Source organism: Chenopodium album, chromosome 19 (genome assembly GCF_948465745.1).
Source record: "Chenopodium album chromosome 19, dcCheAlbu1.1, whole genome shotgun sequence".
In the NCBI taxonomy this organism is placed as follows: Eukaryota; Viridiplantae; Streptophyta; class Magnoliopsida; order Caryophyllales; family Amaranthaceae; genus Chenopodium; species Chenopodium album.
In genome coordinates, this window is record NC_137852.1 from 5011699 (window position 1) to 5024101 (window position 12403).

The window sequence follows — 12403 nt, forward strand, 5'->3', positions numbered from 1 at the left end:
TAGCTAGCCATCAAAATGATAGATATAATTCATCCGAAATTTTGAAATGGTTAAACCATTACCTAAAATGACTCAAAATATATAGACAAAAATAGCATATAATTCAACTTAGTTTTAATAACCGATCCAAATTTTATACTTGGTGTAATTTTAACTATCTTATATACTTCTCTGCTTGAATTCATGTCAATTTTTCTAGTTTTAGAGTAGATCCTAAGTCAATTCACTACATAATTACTTGATGTTATTACATTGCATCTTTATATGATACATGAAACTATTGTGGGGTTTATACTTTATAGTAAGTGGAAAATTATTAAGATATTTTTTAGCTAAAAATTAGCTCTTTAACTCTCACTATAAAAAGTGAATTTGTATGATTAGCAGAAAATTAAAGTGTATTCTTGATAGAGATTGGTGAGTTCGTTAGTTTCAATTGAGTAACATAGAAGCTTTACTAATTTAATTGGCGATGGAGAAATCCACTAGGCACAATTTTATTAGTTTATTAATTTCATGCAATCAGTTTGGTAATTGTTACAAACGTCATTTTACACCTTAACTCAATGATTGTGTTTCTTAATCGCAAATTAAGAGTTTTGTGGCTAATGTTATTATACAACACACCCACCACGTGTTTGTATTTACTATCACATTGCCAACTTGTCATGGTACTATGTTAGCAAGCTACACAAGTTATCAAAGGCTCGTTTAATTACTCTGTACTTTGAGGGTAAGGGATCCTCGGAAGCTCGTGTTAGCACTTGTACATTGTATATCGAAGAATTTAACCTTATGATCTCAAGGTTATAAGTATGGTTCTATTTTAACCTAATAAGCTAATTAACTTGTTTGGTTTATTTAATTCACTTTGCTTAGATTACTAGAGTTGCTACAATTGTATATTGAGCATGAGGATTATAATTACAAGAAAATTAATAATAATTTGCATCACATTCCATGGCTTTATTTTAGAAAAGACATTTAAAGAAGCGCGCCGATTAACAACCACATTTTTTATCAAAATTTTAGAACGATAGCGTACTCAAAGTGTTGTTATTATTGCATTTAGTTATTGTTTATTTGTAGTAGTTCGTTGTTATGTTAGAGGTTAATTGTCACATAGTTAATACGACACACTTAAATGTCATAATAGACTAATGGCTAATAGTAGGGTGAGCGACTTTAATTAGATCCTATTTGCTTAATTTATTTTAACTTATTTTAGTCAAAATAGATTAAAATAAAAGAATTAAGTTCAAAAAAATATGGAGTAAATAAATTGCCAATAAAAAATACAGAGTAATTAAATTCAAACAGAGTATGTTTAGACAAAATCATAAGTTAATTAAATACAAGTACTTGTATAATTTTATAAAAAATCAGATGAAACAAACAAAACTTAAGAGAGTAGATGTGTAGCTTTAGAGGTAACAATCAAATTTATGCTAAAACCTACCTAAGAACATCTTACATTTTACAAAACCATGTTTTCACAAAAACTGCATCATTAGTTACTCCGTATATTACCAGTAAATGTGTTTTAAATTGAAGTCGTATCATACTTTATACGTAAACAAATAAAATTGATACTCATTATTTATCCTAAAATTTCATACAATTATTCATTTTATAAACATTTAATATGAAAAAAAAATGAAAGTGTAAAAATTCACACAATAATGAAAGTTACCATTATCAGTTTTTTTTTTAAAAAATAATAAAGTGTTAAAAGTACTGCAATTTTCAGGGCTTAAAAATAAAAAATAATTATTATTGAAAACCAAAATTAGTTTTTTAAAATAAAGAGATTGTGGCCCGTGGAGGATTGATCTCCTTTAGGGCCAAATCAATTGTCCTTATCATCAAAGTGCTCGCTAATGTTCTTTGCCACTTGCAACGCAAGTCACATTGGACTCACTCACACTCACTCTAACTGATTGGGTCCCACACTCTTTCTTTTTCCCTACCCTCTTTTAATTATTTATTCTCCCCTTTAATATATTTTATATTCCGCCAAATATTAAACAACAAATTTCCAAATTATTTTAGCTCAATCTTTCCTAAGTAAGACAAAATTTTGAGATCTAATTTTTGTTTCAAATTCTAACTCACTTGAATGTTGTAGTCAAACTGTTGCAATATTTGTAGAACGAAGGTTCATTGATATATCATTCGTTTGTTTAGTTATTCATCTACCATATTTAGTTAATCTTGATGCTAACGTAATTTGAACATGAACCAACAATTAAAATCATCAAAATTAGCATAATTAATCTCCGTCATACACCAACGAAAATTAATTATGGCACATCCTTAATTGATTTTGACATACCCCTATGGCCCTATGTGAGAACAACATAGAAAAATGTGCTCTCATATAGAGGTGTGCCAAAATCATTTCCCTACACCAAGAGTGACACAATTTATGATAAAATTGTGCTTAATTATAGTGTTTGACCTACGTGTAACGTTGTGAACGAATGCAATCCAGCCTCACTCAACTAACTTAAATTAGGGATAAAGATTATTGTGGCTCTAATATAATCCACACTCGATTTTTTTTTACACCAAAACTAGAGCAACCTTTAATCTATACTCGAACTAAAACTAAACCAAATGACGCATTGAAAACAACTTTAAACCGAATAGAAACAACCCCCCAAAATTAAAAAAATTCATACTCCATATTCTAAGTACCTAGGGCAAAGGGAAAACAAACGTTCAGAAATCCAGAATATCATCAAATCCCTAATTGATAATTATAAAAAATAATACTAATACTTGTGATAATAATCGTAAATTTATGGTAATAAACAAAAGGAAATCGATTTTATTTATTTATATGTTCCCATCATATTTTTTTTTCCCCCAAAAATATATCTTTATCATTATCAATTTATCATCATCATCATTATCATCCGTACAAAATTCAGCAAAAACACAAACTTATGGCGACTGTTCAGGAATAGCGACCAGTACAGGCCGCCACGCTCTCCTCATCAACAATCTCTGCCTCAACGTCGCCGAAAACGGCCTCAGTCCGCCGCCTCCCACTCTCCGGGCCGCCACCAAACCACCGTCGCCGACACCGGAACCTCCGGTAGCCGGTAACAATCTCTGCTGTTCATCTTCTGGAACCTTCGTCGGCGAAGGAGAAGAAGATACGAAGAGATCCCTGAGCTTAAGCCTCGCGCCGAGATTACTCTCCTTCTCAGTCGCCGATTTCTGGTCGGCGAGTTTGGGTCGATCCGGCGAGTCGACTCGGCGATTGCTGTGATGAATGAATCGGCGGTTGAATGCGCTGGTGCTGGTGCTGTTGCCTCGACCTCCGAGCAGCATTCGTAGGGTTTTGCGACGGCGGATGTGGATGACCGGGCTTGTTGTCGGGCTTCGGGTCGGGCTTCCGATGACTGCGCACTGTGTAGCTAGAAACTTGAATTTCTGTAGCGTCGCCATTTTAGGCGTGTTATCCCTGAAATTAGGGATTGGGTTTGAATTAGGTGGGATTTTTGATGAGAGGAGAGGAGAGAGAAAGTGGGGAGATTGATTGCTTTGGTGTGAGGCAGAAGAAGATGAAGGAAGAGAGGGAAGTGGGGAAATGGGAAAGGGGAATTAGGAAGCTTTGCTTTTTATTTGGAGAATATTATGGGAGTTTTGCTTAAATGCTTTGTCTTTTCATTTTTATTTTTTATTTTTATTAAGAGTACTTTTTTTTTTTGAGGTTTGATCCATTTCAAACCGTTCTTTGAATCAACGTGTGTAATGTCCTTGCGATTACACTGTGTCACTGATACACAGGACTATTGTCCCTCCTCGGAATAAAATTCTAGTCGGATTAGTTCTGCTTTTTTGAGCTGAGTAGAGCAGAGATTATTAACACTAAAAAAAAGAGATTTTAAATCTTAATCTTTTTTTTAAAAAAAAAAAAAAAAAAAAAAAAGAGAAGAGGACCTTAGACCGGGTGTAAACTTTTTAGACATTTTAAAATAGTAGATGTAACTTTTATTGTAGGTGGAGATAATAATTTTGGTTATCGATAGGTTGATTTATCGACTATACTTAGTACTCCGTAGGACTGTAAATCTTATTAATTATTTAATGTTTATCGTGGTTTTATTTCTTTTTATAAACTCAAGTTGCAATAAAAGAGTAATTTGTTTGTTCATGCGTGTTTATGTTGAGAAATGATACTAATCTGAGAACGAAAGACAATGGGTATATAGCAATAATAGAAAGAAGCCAACGTATTAGACAAATCTGGGGCAATTTGTAGATTCTTTTCCACAATTCAATCCAAAAATATAATCTGATAATTTCCATCACACGTTGTATCCAAACATAACGGATCCAATTCTATATTTCTTTAAATCCAAGAACAGTTAAAGTAATGCGCCAAATTGTTTTTATGTCATCATGGCTTACTCGGTAATAGCGACGAAATGACCAAATTGTTTGTGGGAGCTAGAGACTAACTAATTTTAAGGGTTTTTATTTATTTATTTATTTATTTATTTATTTTTTTCTCCCTTTTCTTTAACAATGATGGTCATTAGATCCTTTAATAGGGTAAATAACTAAATATTACAAATTGGACGGAGCAAAATGCTCTTTTTTTGTACATTAAATCTTTTATAGGGTAAGTTAATTGTACCATTAAAATGCTTTTTTTTTTTTCTCTCCTATCATTCATAGGTTTAGCATAAAAATACACGAATTATTTACCTTGGATATAGAAAAAAAAAACTCGCTCAAACTCGTGTTTTATAAAGTATGTATCACATCCGGTATAATTCTTACTCCGTAGTTATTGCCATTAGGATATGAATAAATTTACCATAATTGAAAACTGAAACTTAATTAAAAAAGTTGTATAGTTTTAAAAAACTTATAAAATTTGAATTTGAAATTTACTTGTTTACGCTAATACCAAAGAAGCAAATGTAAAAATAAAACAAAAACAAAAGAAAAAAACAAAAACAAATGTGGTACTCGTACCATTTTCAAACAAGGATAAATCACTTTGTGGTAATTTTTGTAGAGTTTTTTGACCAATAATAATCCATCTAAAAATTTCGCAAATCTATGAAACCCCTCTATTGTATGTAAGCAGTTATGCACACAAGTACACAACACATACACAGAGTACCATAATTTGGCAGCTTTTGGTCAAGATTTTCCCAGTACGAATGTTTACATCCATTCAAAATATGGGAGTAAAAAAGCTTTCTTGAATATTCAATGCGCCGAAAAAGGAGTAAAAGAAGAACGTCCATTAAAAGAATTAAAAGCATAAAGTAAATAGTATGCTCTAATCAACAAATTAGAAATTTTGTGTATAGGATTAGCGTGATATCTTAAGAAAAGGTAAGAAATTTGATTTTCGCTTATTTTTCTTGTAATTTTTCAAACAACTAATGGTGACCAAAAAACACCTATGGGTCGCGGGGATTGTCAAATGTGAAATGAATTAATATCTCTTGTCCCGCTTTTGTGTATCATAATGTGTGTTTGTATATCGCTCATCTATAGTGATTACTTCCGATTTAAAAGAGGTACATCACTGAACAAATTAATGAATTTACATTAGACGCATGCAGATGTTATTACAGGAAAAACACAAGAAAGTATTAGTTAAGATCAAGAGTATAGAGTCAAAATTCATGCTAAGATTCACACAGCAGCACTTACATCATCTTGTATGGAGTACTATTTACAGATTTCTAAACTATGCACCATTGCACCCGTCAACTACGCTCCATTAGCAACCTCCAACTAAGTAGGATAAGTAAAGCATTTTCAATTTTCATCCTCATAGATATCTTATCAAGCATTTGAGTAATGATCACAATGTCATTTGTTGCTAAAGTCGATAACTATAAGAAAGGACTTACTAGTAGTCATTCTTCATCTGATGCTTTTGTTACTTGGCTCAGTTTCGGGTGAAACTGGAGGAGGTACATTTTTCAAAAGCCCTACATCATCGTTTTCATGGATATCCACCACTACTTGTTTTTGCGAGTTCTCCAATTCTTTCTGTATTCCTTTCAACGATTCAAGCACTTCTTTCATTGAAGGCCTTGCCTCTTTCTCTTGTTGCAAACACTGAAAAGCCACTTCTGCTACTAGTTTCACCATCTTTTGTGCAAGGTGGTCTTTTTCACACCAAAGTTTCGGATCAACCAGCTCATTGAATGCGTGTTTCTGGATTCTGTCAACAGCCATATTGGCCAAATTGATATCATGCCTATGCCGTGTGATATCTACTGCAACTTTTGATGATATTAGCTCTGCTAAAACAACTCCAAAGCTGTAAACATCGCTCTTTTCTGTGAGCTGATAGCATTGATAATATTCAGGATCAACATAACCAGGGGTTCCCTGTGGTGCTGTGGACACATGAGTTACGTTATCTGGAAAAAGTCTTGATAACCCGAAATCAGCCACCTTCACCTTGAAGGAGTCATCCAAGAGAATATTTGTGGTCTTCACATCTCGGTGTATTACTTCATTTTCATGGAGGAAAGACAGGGCCTCTGCTGTCTCAACAGCAATGCTGAGCCGTGTGGACCAACGAAGTACATTGGACTGTGCAAGCTTCCCATGAAGATGATCAGCAACTGTTCCATTGGAGATGTATTCATAAACTAGGAGGAGCTCTCTGCTTCTCCTTGAGGTGCATCCATAAAGGGCAACCAGGTTCTTGTGCCTTAAGCGCGCTAGAATTTGGATTTCATTCATGAACTGTCCCATATGCCTGCAACTATTCTCATATAAGCGTTTGACAGCAACTAAGCGCCCATCATTGAGCTTACCTGAAGAGAGATAATCAAGGAAAAAGATGTTAGATAAAATCATCAATCATTATTCCAGCACCATAATCATATTCCTAACTTCCTCCATTTCATATTGACAGGCGTGTTTTTCTCTCCTGGTCCATTCAAATGAACTGCCTTAAAAGATTATCATTACTCGGAAATTGATATACGCAGTAATAGATAACTAAACATAGATGTGTTACTAAAGGTATGGAGCATGGAGAATTTTCATTTTCCTAATCTGGTAGTTATTATTTCACCAAGTATTAATGTACGAAAAGTTAAATGGGACAAATAATCTGGATAATAGAGTTCATCATACCATAATAGACAGTACCAAAACCACCATCTCCCAGCTCCCGAGACTCGTGGAAATGCTCAGTGGCTTCTTCAAGTTCATTGTAGGCGAAGACCTTAACACCTAGGTAGTCAGCAGAATTTTCAAATTCTGACTTTGAGGAAGGATAAGAGGGAATGCTCTGAGAGAGGTTGGTTGAAGGACTAGTCGTGTAGCCTTGGCTGTAATGATATTCATTGCTTGTAGCAGTTGTAGGAAGGCCATTGCTTGGATTACCGAGACCAATATCTTTAAATTGAGCCTGGACAAGGGATTGCCTTCTCCTTCGAACAGCAAAGATGGAACAACATAATAGAGCAGCAGCAACAAGTGCGCCTCCAACAGATACCCCTGAACATGAAATCAGAAGAAATTCTTAAAACTACTGATATAAAGAAATGATCTTGTGCATGAGCAATACAGTAATATTTTTTCAGGACAACAAATTTATACCTATTATAACTGCCGTTTTGGTGCGAGACTTACCTGCAGTGACAATTGCAAAATGTAGACTAGTCAGCGTAGAGATCAAAAGGAAAACATTAAAACAAACACAAATTCTGAAAAAAAAAATTAAAAAATGGAGAAATAAGAGAGGAAGCGTGGCTGCGTGGGTAGCTGAATTTGTTATCAAAACAAAAGTTGAATTCTGTAGTCTACTCACAGCATTTTCAACAAATACAGTCAAATAAAAATCGAAGTATATCATTAAAATAATAATAATTAAAAAAAAAAAGGGGTTGAATATAATAAGCATACGCCAAATGTTAAGTCATCCCTTGCGTATTATGAACATCATTTCACAACTTATTGTAAGATTATAAGATTTCATTATTAGTAAGCTGCAAATACAAAGTAATCATAGATATAACAGAGTTAACTACATTAAAATACTAAATTGTTTAGCATTATGCTCATCTGGAAGTTTAGGACTTATAAAATGCAGAATACACAAATATTTTATGGAGTTGAACAAAAAATGATGTGAGCAGAGACTGACGTAAGTCAGTATGTAGCTGCCAGAAGAGCTTTGTACAATTGAAGCATCAGAAGAGTATGATTTATACTCTGTACTTAATTTTGTGATAAGAACACGGCTGCTTAACTTCAGAATGGTACAAACATTCACATGTGTATAGAAAATCTGCTTAATATCAAGATTACCACATCTGAAAGGCTGCTAACTGTTTAAAGACATCCCTATAGCTAAAATCACTGGCTTGCTAAGGATTATTATGGGTACTACTAAACAAAACCCCACTTTCTCCAACTAATAGACATAAGTTGCAGTAAAACCCAGTTTTCTTCAATACCATTCAATTATGAACAAGTAAAAATCAATTTTAGTCTTTAAAATCCGGTTCGGATAATTGACAAGTAAAATTCAGTTGGAGAGAACTGGACCTGAATAAGTTAGATAAAAAATATCAGCATGAGGAAGTATAAGAGTCATACCAGGGCATTTAGAAGCATAAGGTTGATCAGGACAAAAACAAGTAAATCTACTCATAGTAGTATTATACCCACATTCCCCACCCGATTTGCGACACTTATCACACAATTCATTCTCTGCTTTCCACTCTAACTCGAAACCATAGCGTAAGGCTGCCATTAAGCTTATAGTATCTACTATCCTCAGAGCAGACGATTCATAATTGGAAATAGGCACATTAATGCTTCTGTTACATGCATCCCGTGGGATACTCTTGCCTAAGGGGGAAGACACTGAATCGCTGGCAACAAAGTAGCCAAACGGTCTACGAGCATCACTACTTAAGTTTGCACACATAAAAGAATTAGTTACTGGGGTAGAAACATCAGGACAACCATAGTAAATGGTGACATTATCATCCAGGTCTACATAACTAAAGAGGTCGCAGTTTATGCTGGTACTATGCAGATTCCCAGGGCAAAAACCATCCCAGTAGTCTTTTCTCGCAACAGTAACAATAGGCTGATCTGGTTTCACCCCAATAACATAATACCTCTCTGACGATGTAACTGAGATATCTGGAGGACTGCTGTTGCAGTCAAGCTGAAACCCGGGATAACCACAGTAATCAGGGTGATTGTGACCATCATAGAAAGGGTAACTTAAGTTAGAGACAGTTCCACAATCAAAGGGCTTTTTGCAGTCTTCGTACCTCTCATCAACAGCATAAGCATAATGTTGGAGGTGGAATAAGCGAAAGATGATGAAGAGAACGAGGAAGAAGGTAGAGAGAAAAGAAAGTTCCATGTTAGAAGTGAGAAATGAAGAAAGATTGATTATCAAATACCATGTTTGATCAAGTTTTTCTTTCAAAGATGGTTGTTGAAAAGAACAGCTAATATTTGTCCACAAAATATCACTGTTGAGGGCCAAGGGTGGTGAAGAGACTAAATGGCCGTTGAACGTAGACTATAAGGCCAATGGAACTTTCTAGTCAACTCAACTCGAAAGATTTTAAAGTGGAGGGAAAGATAGACCTGTCTTCTTAAAAATAACATCACTTTTCCTTTGTCTCCACTCTTCACCAAACATCCTTAGCCTGGTCAATGTTCCTAAAATGTTTTCGTTGACTTCGTAGACCACTGTTATGTGTTTAATTATTGTCGCGAGTTGGTATAGTCCCTAATATTTGACAGTATAGATATTTTTTACTTGAAATGTTAAAATCACAGTCAAAATAGATTATGTAAATAAAATGGAGTTTAAAAAAAATAATATGGAGTTTAAAAATCAAAACGTTGGATGTGTAAATAAAAATAAAAACAAAACAGAGGATTTTTTTAGCCTTTCAAGCTTTAGCAAGAAACCTGTTTCAACTGACCAATAACCACAGTTGGCCAATTCAAGACCAGCCCTAATCAACCCGGAATTGGAACAGACGAAGTTGCTTAAAGCCTGTAAAATGACTTCCGAACCGTTGAATGAATTATTAGAAATTAGAATGATTTTGTGACTTTAAAAAGCCAATACTAACCCAACAAGATAAAAGATAGGCTTTAAGTGTTCCCAAATTACTACCTTTACAAATCTCAAGTCTACCCACTTAAATAACTACAGGACTCAAGCCTAGCCCAACACACAGATCGGTAGGAAACGGGTGGGTTTGGTACTCTCTGGCTATGTTACTCACTTACTCAAACTCAAATACCCATGTCTGAGTTACATAGCTTCCGTACAGATTAACTATTGGCATGGTCCTCCCTATCCTAAAGTCTGTGGTCACCTACAATAGAAACTCAACGAAAACAGTTAATAAGAATCAGAAAGATGCAATTTCACACGCATAGATAAGCTTAAAGACAGCTAGTTTGATTACATCAGAGGACCAAATCAGCAAGATATAGTAAAGCTTTTGCGCATGGAGTCAAGTAAATTAAGCAGACCATCTAATCAAGATTTAATCTAAGTTATTCAGAAGATTCAGTATAACTAAATGAAAATGAAAGGATTCATACCGTAATCGTAATAGCAAGTAGAATTTCTCTGGCTAAAATCATACCCACACTCCCCACCTCTTTCACGGCATTTATCACATTTTGCGTTGTCAGCTATCCATTCTAATTCGAAGCCTTTTTCAAAGGCATTCCTTACGCTGTCTGAATCTTTCAAAATGTCTACAGATTGATTGAATAATGGGACAATGATATTGCTTAGGCATGGAGTTTGTGGGATATAATCATCATCAATGTTAAAGAAAACTCCAGGAAGATTACTATTTATGTTCGGACAATTATACGAAATTGCTGAACTTTTGGAATCAGGGCTTGAAAGTCGTGGACAATTATAGTAGAAGGTAAAATTTGCAACTTCATCTGCGTACTTGTAAAGGTTGTAGTTTAAGGAGGTATTGAACAAAATATCCGGGCAGCGAGTATTCCAGAAGTCTTTTGGAGCAACGCCAATAGTATGTGAGCTTGGATCCATCCTTAGAAGATGGTATTTCTCCGATGACTGTGTCACTGAAATCTCTGGGATATCACCATATTCACTGCTGCAGTTGAGCTTAAAGCCAGGATAGCCACAGTAATCTGGGCGGGTATCTTCACCATAGAAAGGGTAGCTTATGTTTAAACCTCCACACTGAACCACCCTTTTGCATTCATCGTATTTGCTAGCCTCGACAGACACGTGGAGTAGGATCAAGAGGGAGATGATGATCATGAGGAAGAAAGATGATTGAAAACAGAGCTTCATCTTTCTGAGTTTTAGAGAAGGTTTAATGGGGAAAAGGAGAAGAGTTTAATTTTGTTGGCCTTATTTGATAGCTTATTCAAGGAGAACTACAATTTCTTAAAGATGGCCCTTAACGAATAATCAATGAAATAAGTCAAGTTAACAAAAGCATCCTCTCAAATGAAGTCAGAAAATTGGAAAAAAAGAAATATCCTTGAAATTCTATGGTGATGTAAGCAAATGTTGAAGGTTTAATTTTATATAATTATTTCGATGTACCAGACAATTAAATATAAGCATCATCTACTTAGGAAGGCATTTTTGTTGTTATTCTGAACTTGTCGAAGTACCAGTTCAAAACTTTTGACTCCATGGTCCATGCACTAATGCATACGGCAGAATTTCATGCATTTTCTCATATTCCTAACTCTAATATAATATTTCCCCCATTCTTGACACTATTCAAAAATTCTATTTTTACTTTATTATTAATTATTAATGTAAGATCTTACTAGATACAACTCATATATTGTATATTTTCATAATCATTTTTTTTCATAGATTTATTTATTGTTAATTAGAAATAACAATAGTAATCAATCTTGTGTGTTGGCAAATATGACATATTGACATCTATAAATTGAAAATAAAAGGGAAGTAGGTAATTTAGTACTCCGTAATCAATAAACATTTTAACTTAGAAAAGACTAAACAAGTGATCTCAAAGGACTATTTGAACTAGATTAGGCTGCAGGTTTTCGGTCTGAACTTTAAGCTGATTCTGCTTCATTTGTTTTTGTATCAGCGTGGCTCCTCCTAAGATTAATTATAGATTACCAGGTCTGTGCTCTACAAATGTGACCCGTACCGATGGCTTATCATGGGTGCGGCCTGGTCGGCTGGCCGGTTGTTGATCGGCTCCATATGGATTATTAAAATCTCAAATTATAGACCCTGATGTACACAAAAATTCAACTGTTACCCATGTATGACCGGTTCTTCATTAAGGTCTTGGTAATAAAAATGGTTTGTTAATTATGTAAACTACGGAATACGTAGTATCACAGTGAATTCAAGATACCA

At 34.5% G+C, this 12403-nt stretch overlaps 3 protein-coding genes across 3 annotated transcripts; all 3 read right to left on the reverse strand.

Annotated features, from left to right (window-relative positions):
* Positions 1-2813: 2813 nt before the first annotated feature.
* Positions 2814-3677, reverse strand: LOC145595138 (uncharacterized). Its single transcript, XM_081651508.1, has one exon. It carries the CDS (start codon positions 3457-3459, stop codon positions 2950-2952), a length of 510 nt encoding a protein of 169 aa, XP_081507634.1. The 5' UTR covers positions 3460-3677; the 3' UTR covers positions 2814-2949.
* A 1926-nt stretch (positions 3678-5603) lies between these two features.
* LOC145594460 (LEAF RUST 10 DISEASE-RESISTANCE LOCUS RECEPTOR-LIKE PROTEIN KINASE-like 1.4) lies at positions 5604-9468 on the reverse strand. Its single transcript, XM_081650767.1, has 4 exons — positions 8611-9468; positions 7609-7641; positions 7141-7506; positions 5604-6815 (listed from the first exon to the last, which is right to left on the reverse strand). Exons 1-4 carry the CDS (start codon positions 9392-9394, stop codon positions 5908-5910), a joined length of 2091 nt encoding a protein of 696 aa, XP_081506893.1. The 5' UTR covers positions 9395-9468; the 3' UTR covers positions 5604-5907.
* An 885-nt stretch (positions 9469-10353) lies between these two features.
* On the reverse strand, positions 10354-11341 carry LOC145593849 (LEAF RUST 10 DISEASE-RESISTANCE LOCUS RECEPTOR-LIKE PROTEIN KINASE-like 2.1). Its single transcript, XM_081650217.1, has 2 exons — positions 10603-11341; positions 10354-10370 (listed from the first exon to the last, which is right to left on the reverse strand). Exons 1-2 carry the CDS (start codon positions 11339-11341, stop codon positions 10354-10356), a joined length of 756 nt encoding a protein of 251 aa, XP_081506343.1.
* Between the last annotated feature and the right edge of the window lie 1062 nt (positions 11342-12403).

Bases quoted from the DNA above. Each gene is read 5' to 3' on its own strand.
- LOC145593849 (XM_081650217.1), bottom strand. From the start codon at position 11,341: ATGAAGCTCTGTTTTCAATCATCTTTCTTCCTCATGATCATCATCTCC.
- LOC145594460 (XM_081650767.1), bottom strand. From the start codon at position 9,394: ATGGAACTTTCTTTTCTCTCTACCTTCTTCCTCGTTCTCTTCATCATC. The intron at 7,642-8,610 runs GTATGACTCTTA...TTGTCACTGCAG, and splicing joins TTATGCTTCTAAATGCCCTG to GTAAGTCTCGCACCAAAACG. The intron at 6,816-7,140 runs GTATGATGAACT...ATCTCTCTTCAG, and splicing joins TTTTGGTACTGTCTATTATG to GTAAGCTCAATGATGGGCGC.
- LOC145595138 (XM_081651508.1), bottom strand. From the start codon at position 3,459: ATGGCGACGCTACAGAAATTCAAGTTTCTAGCTACACAGTGCGCAGTC.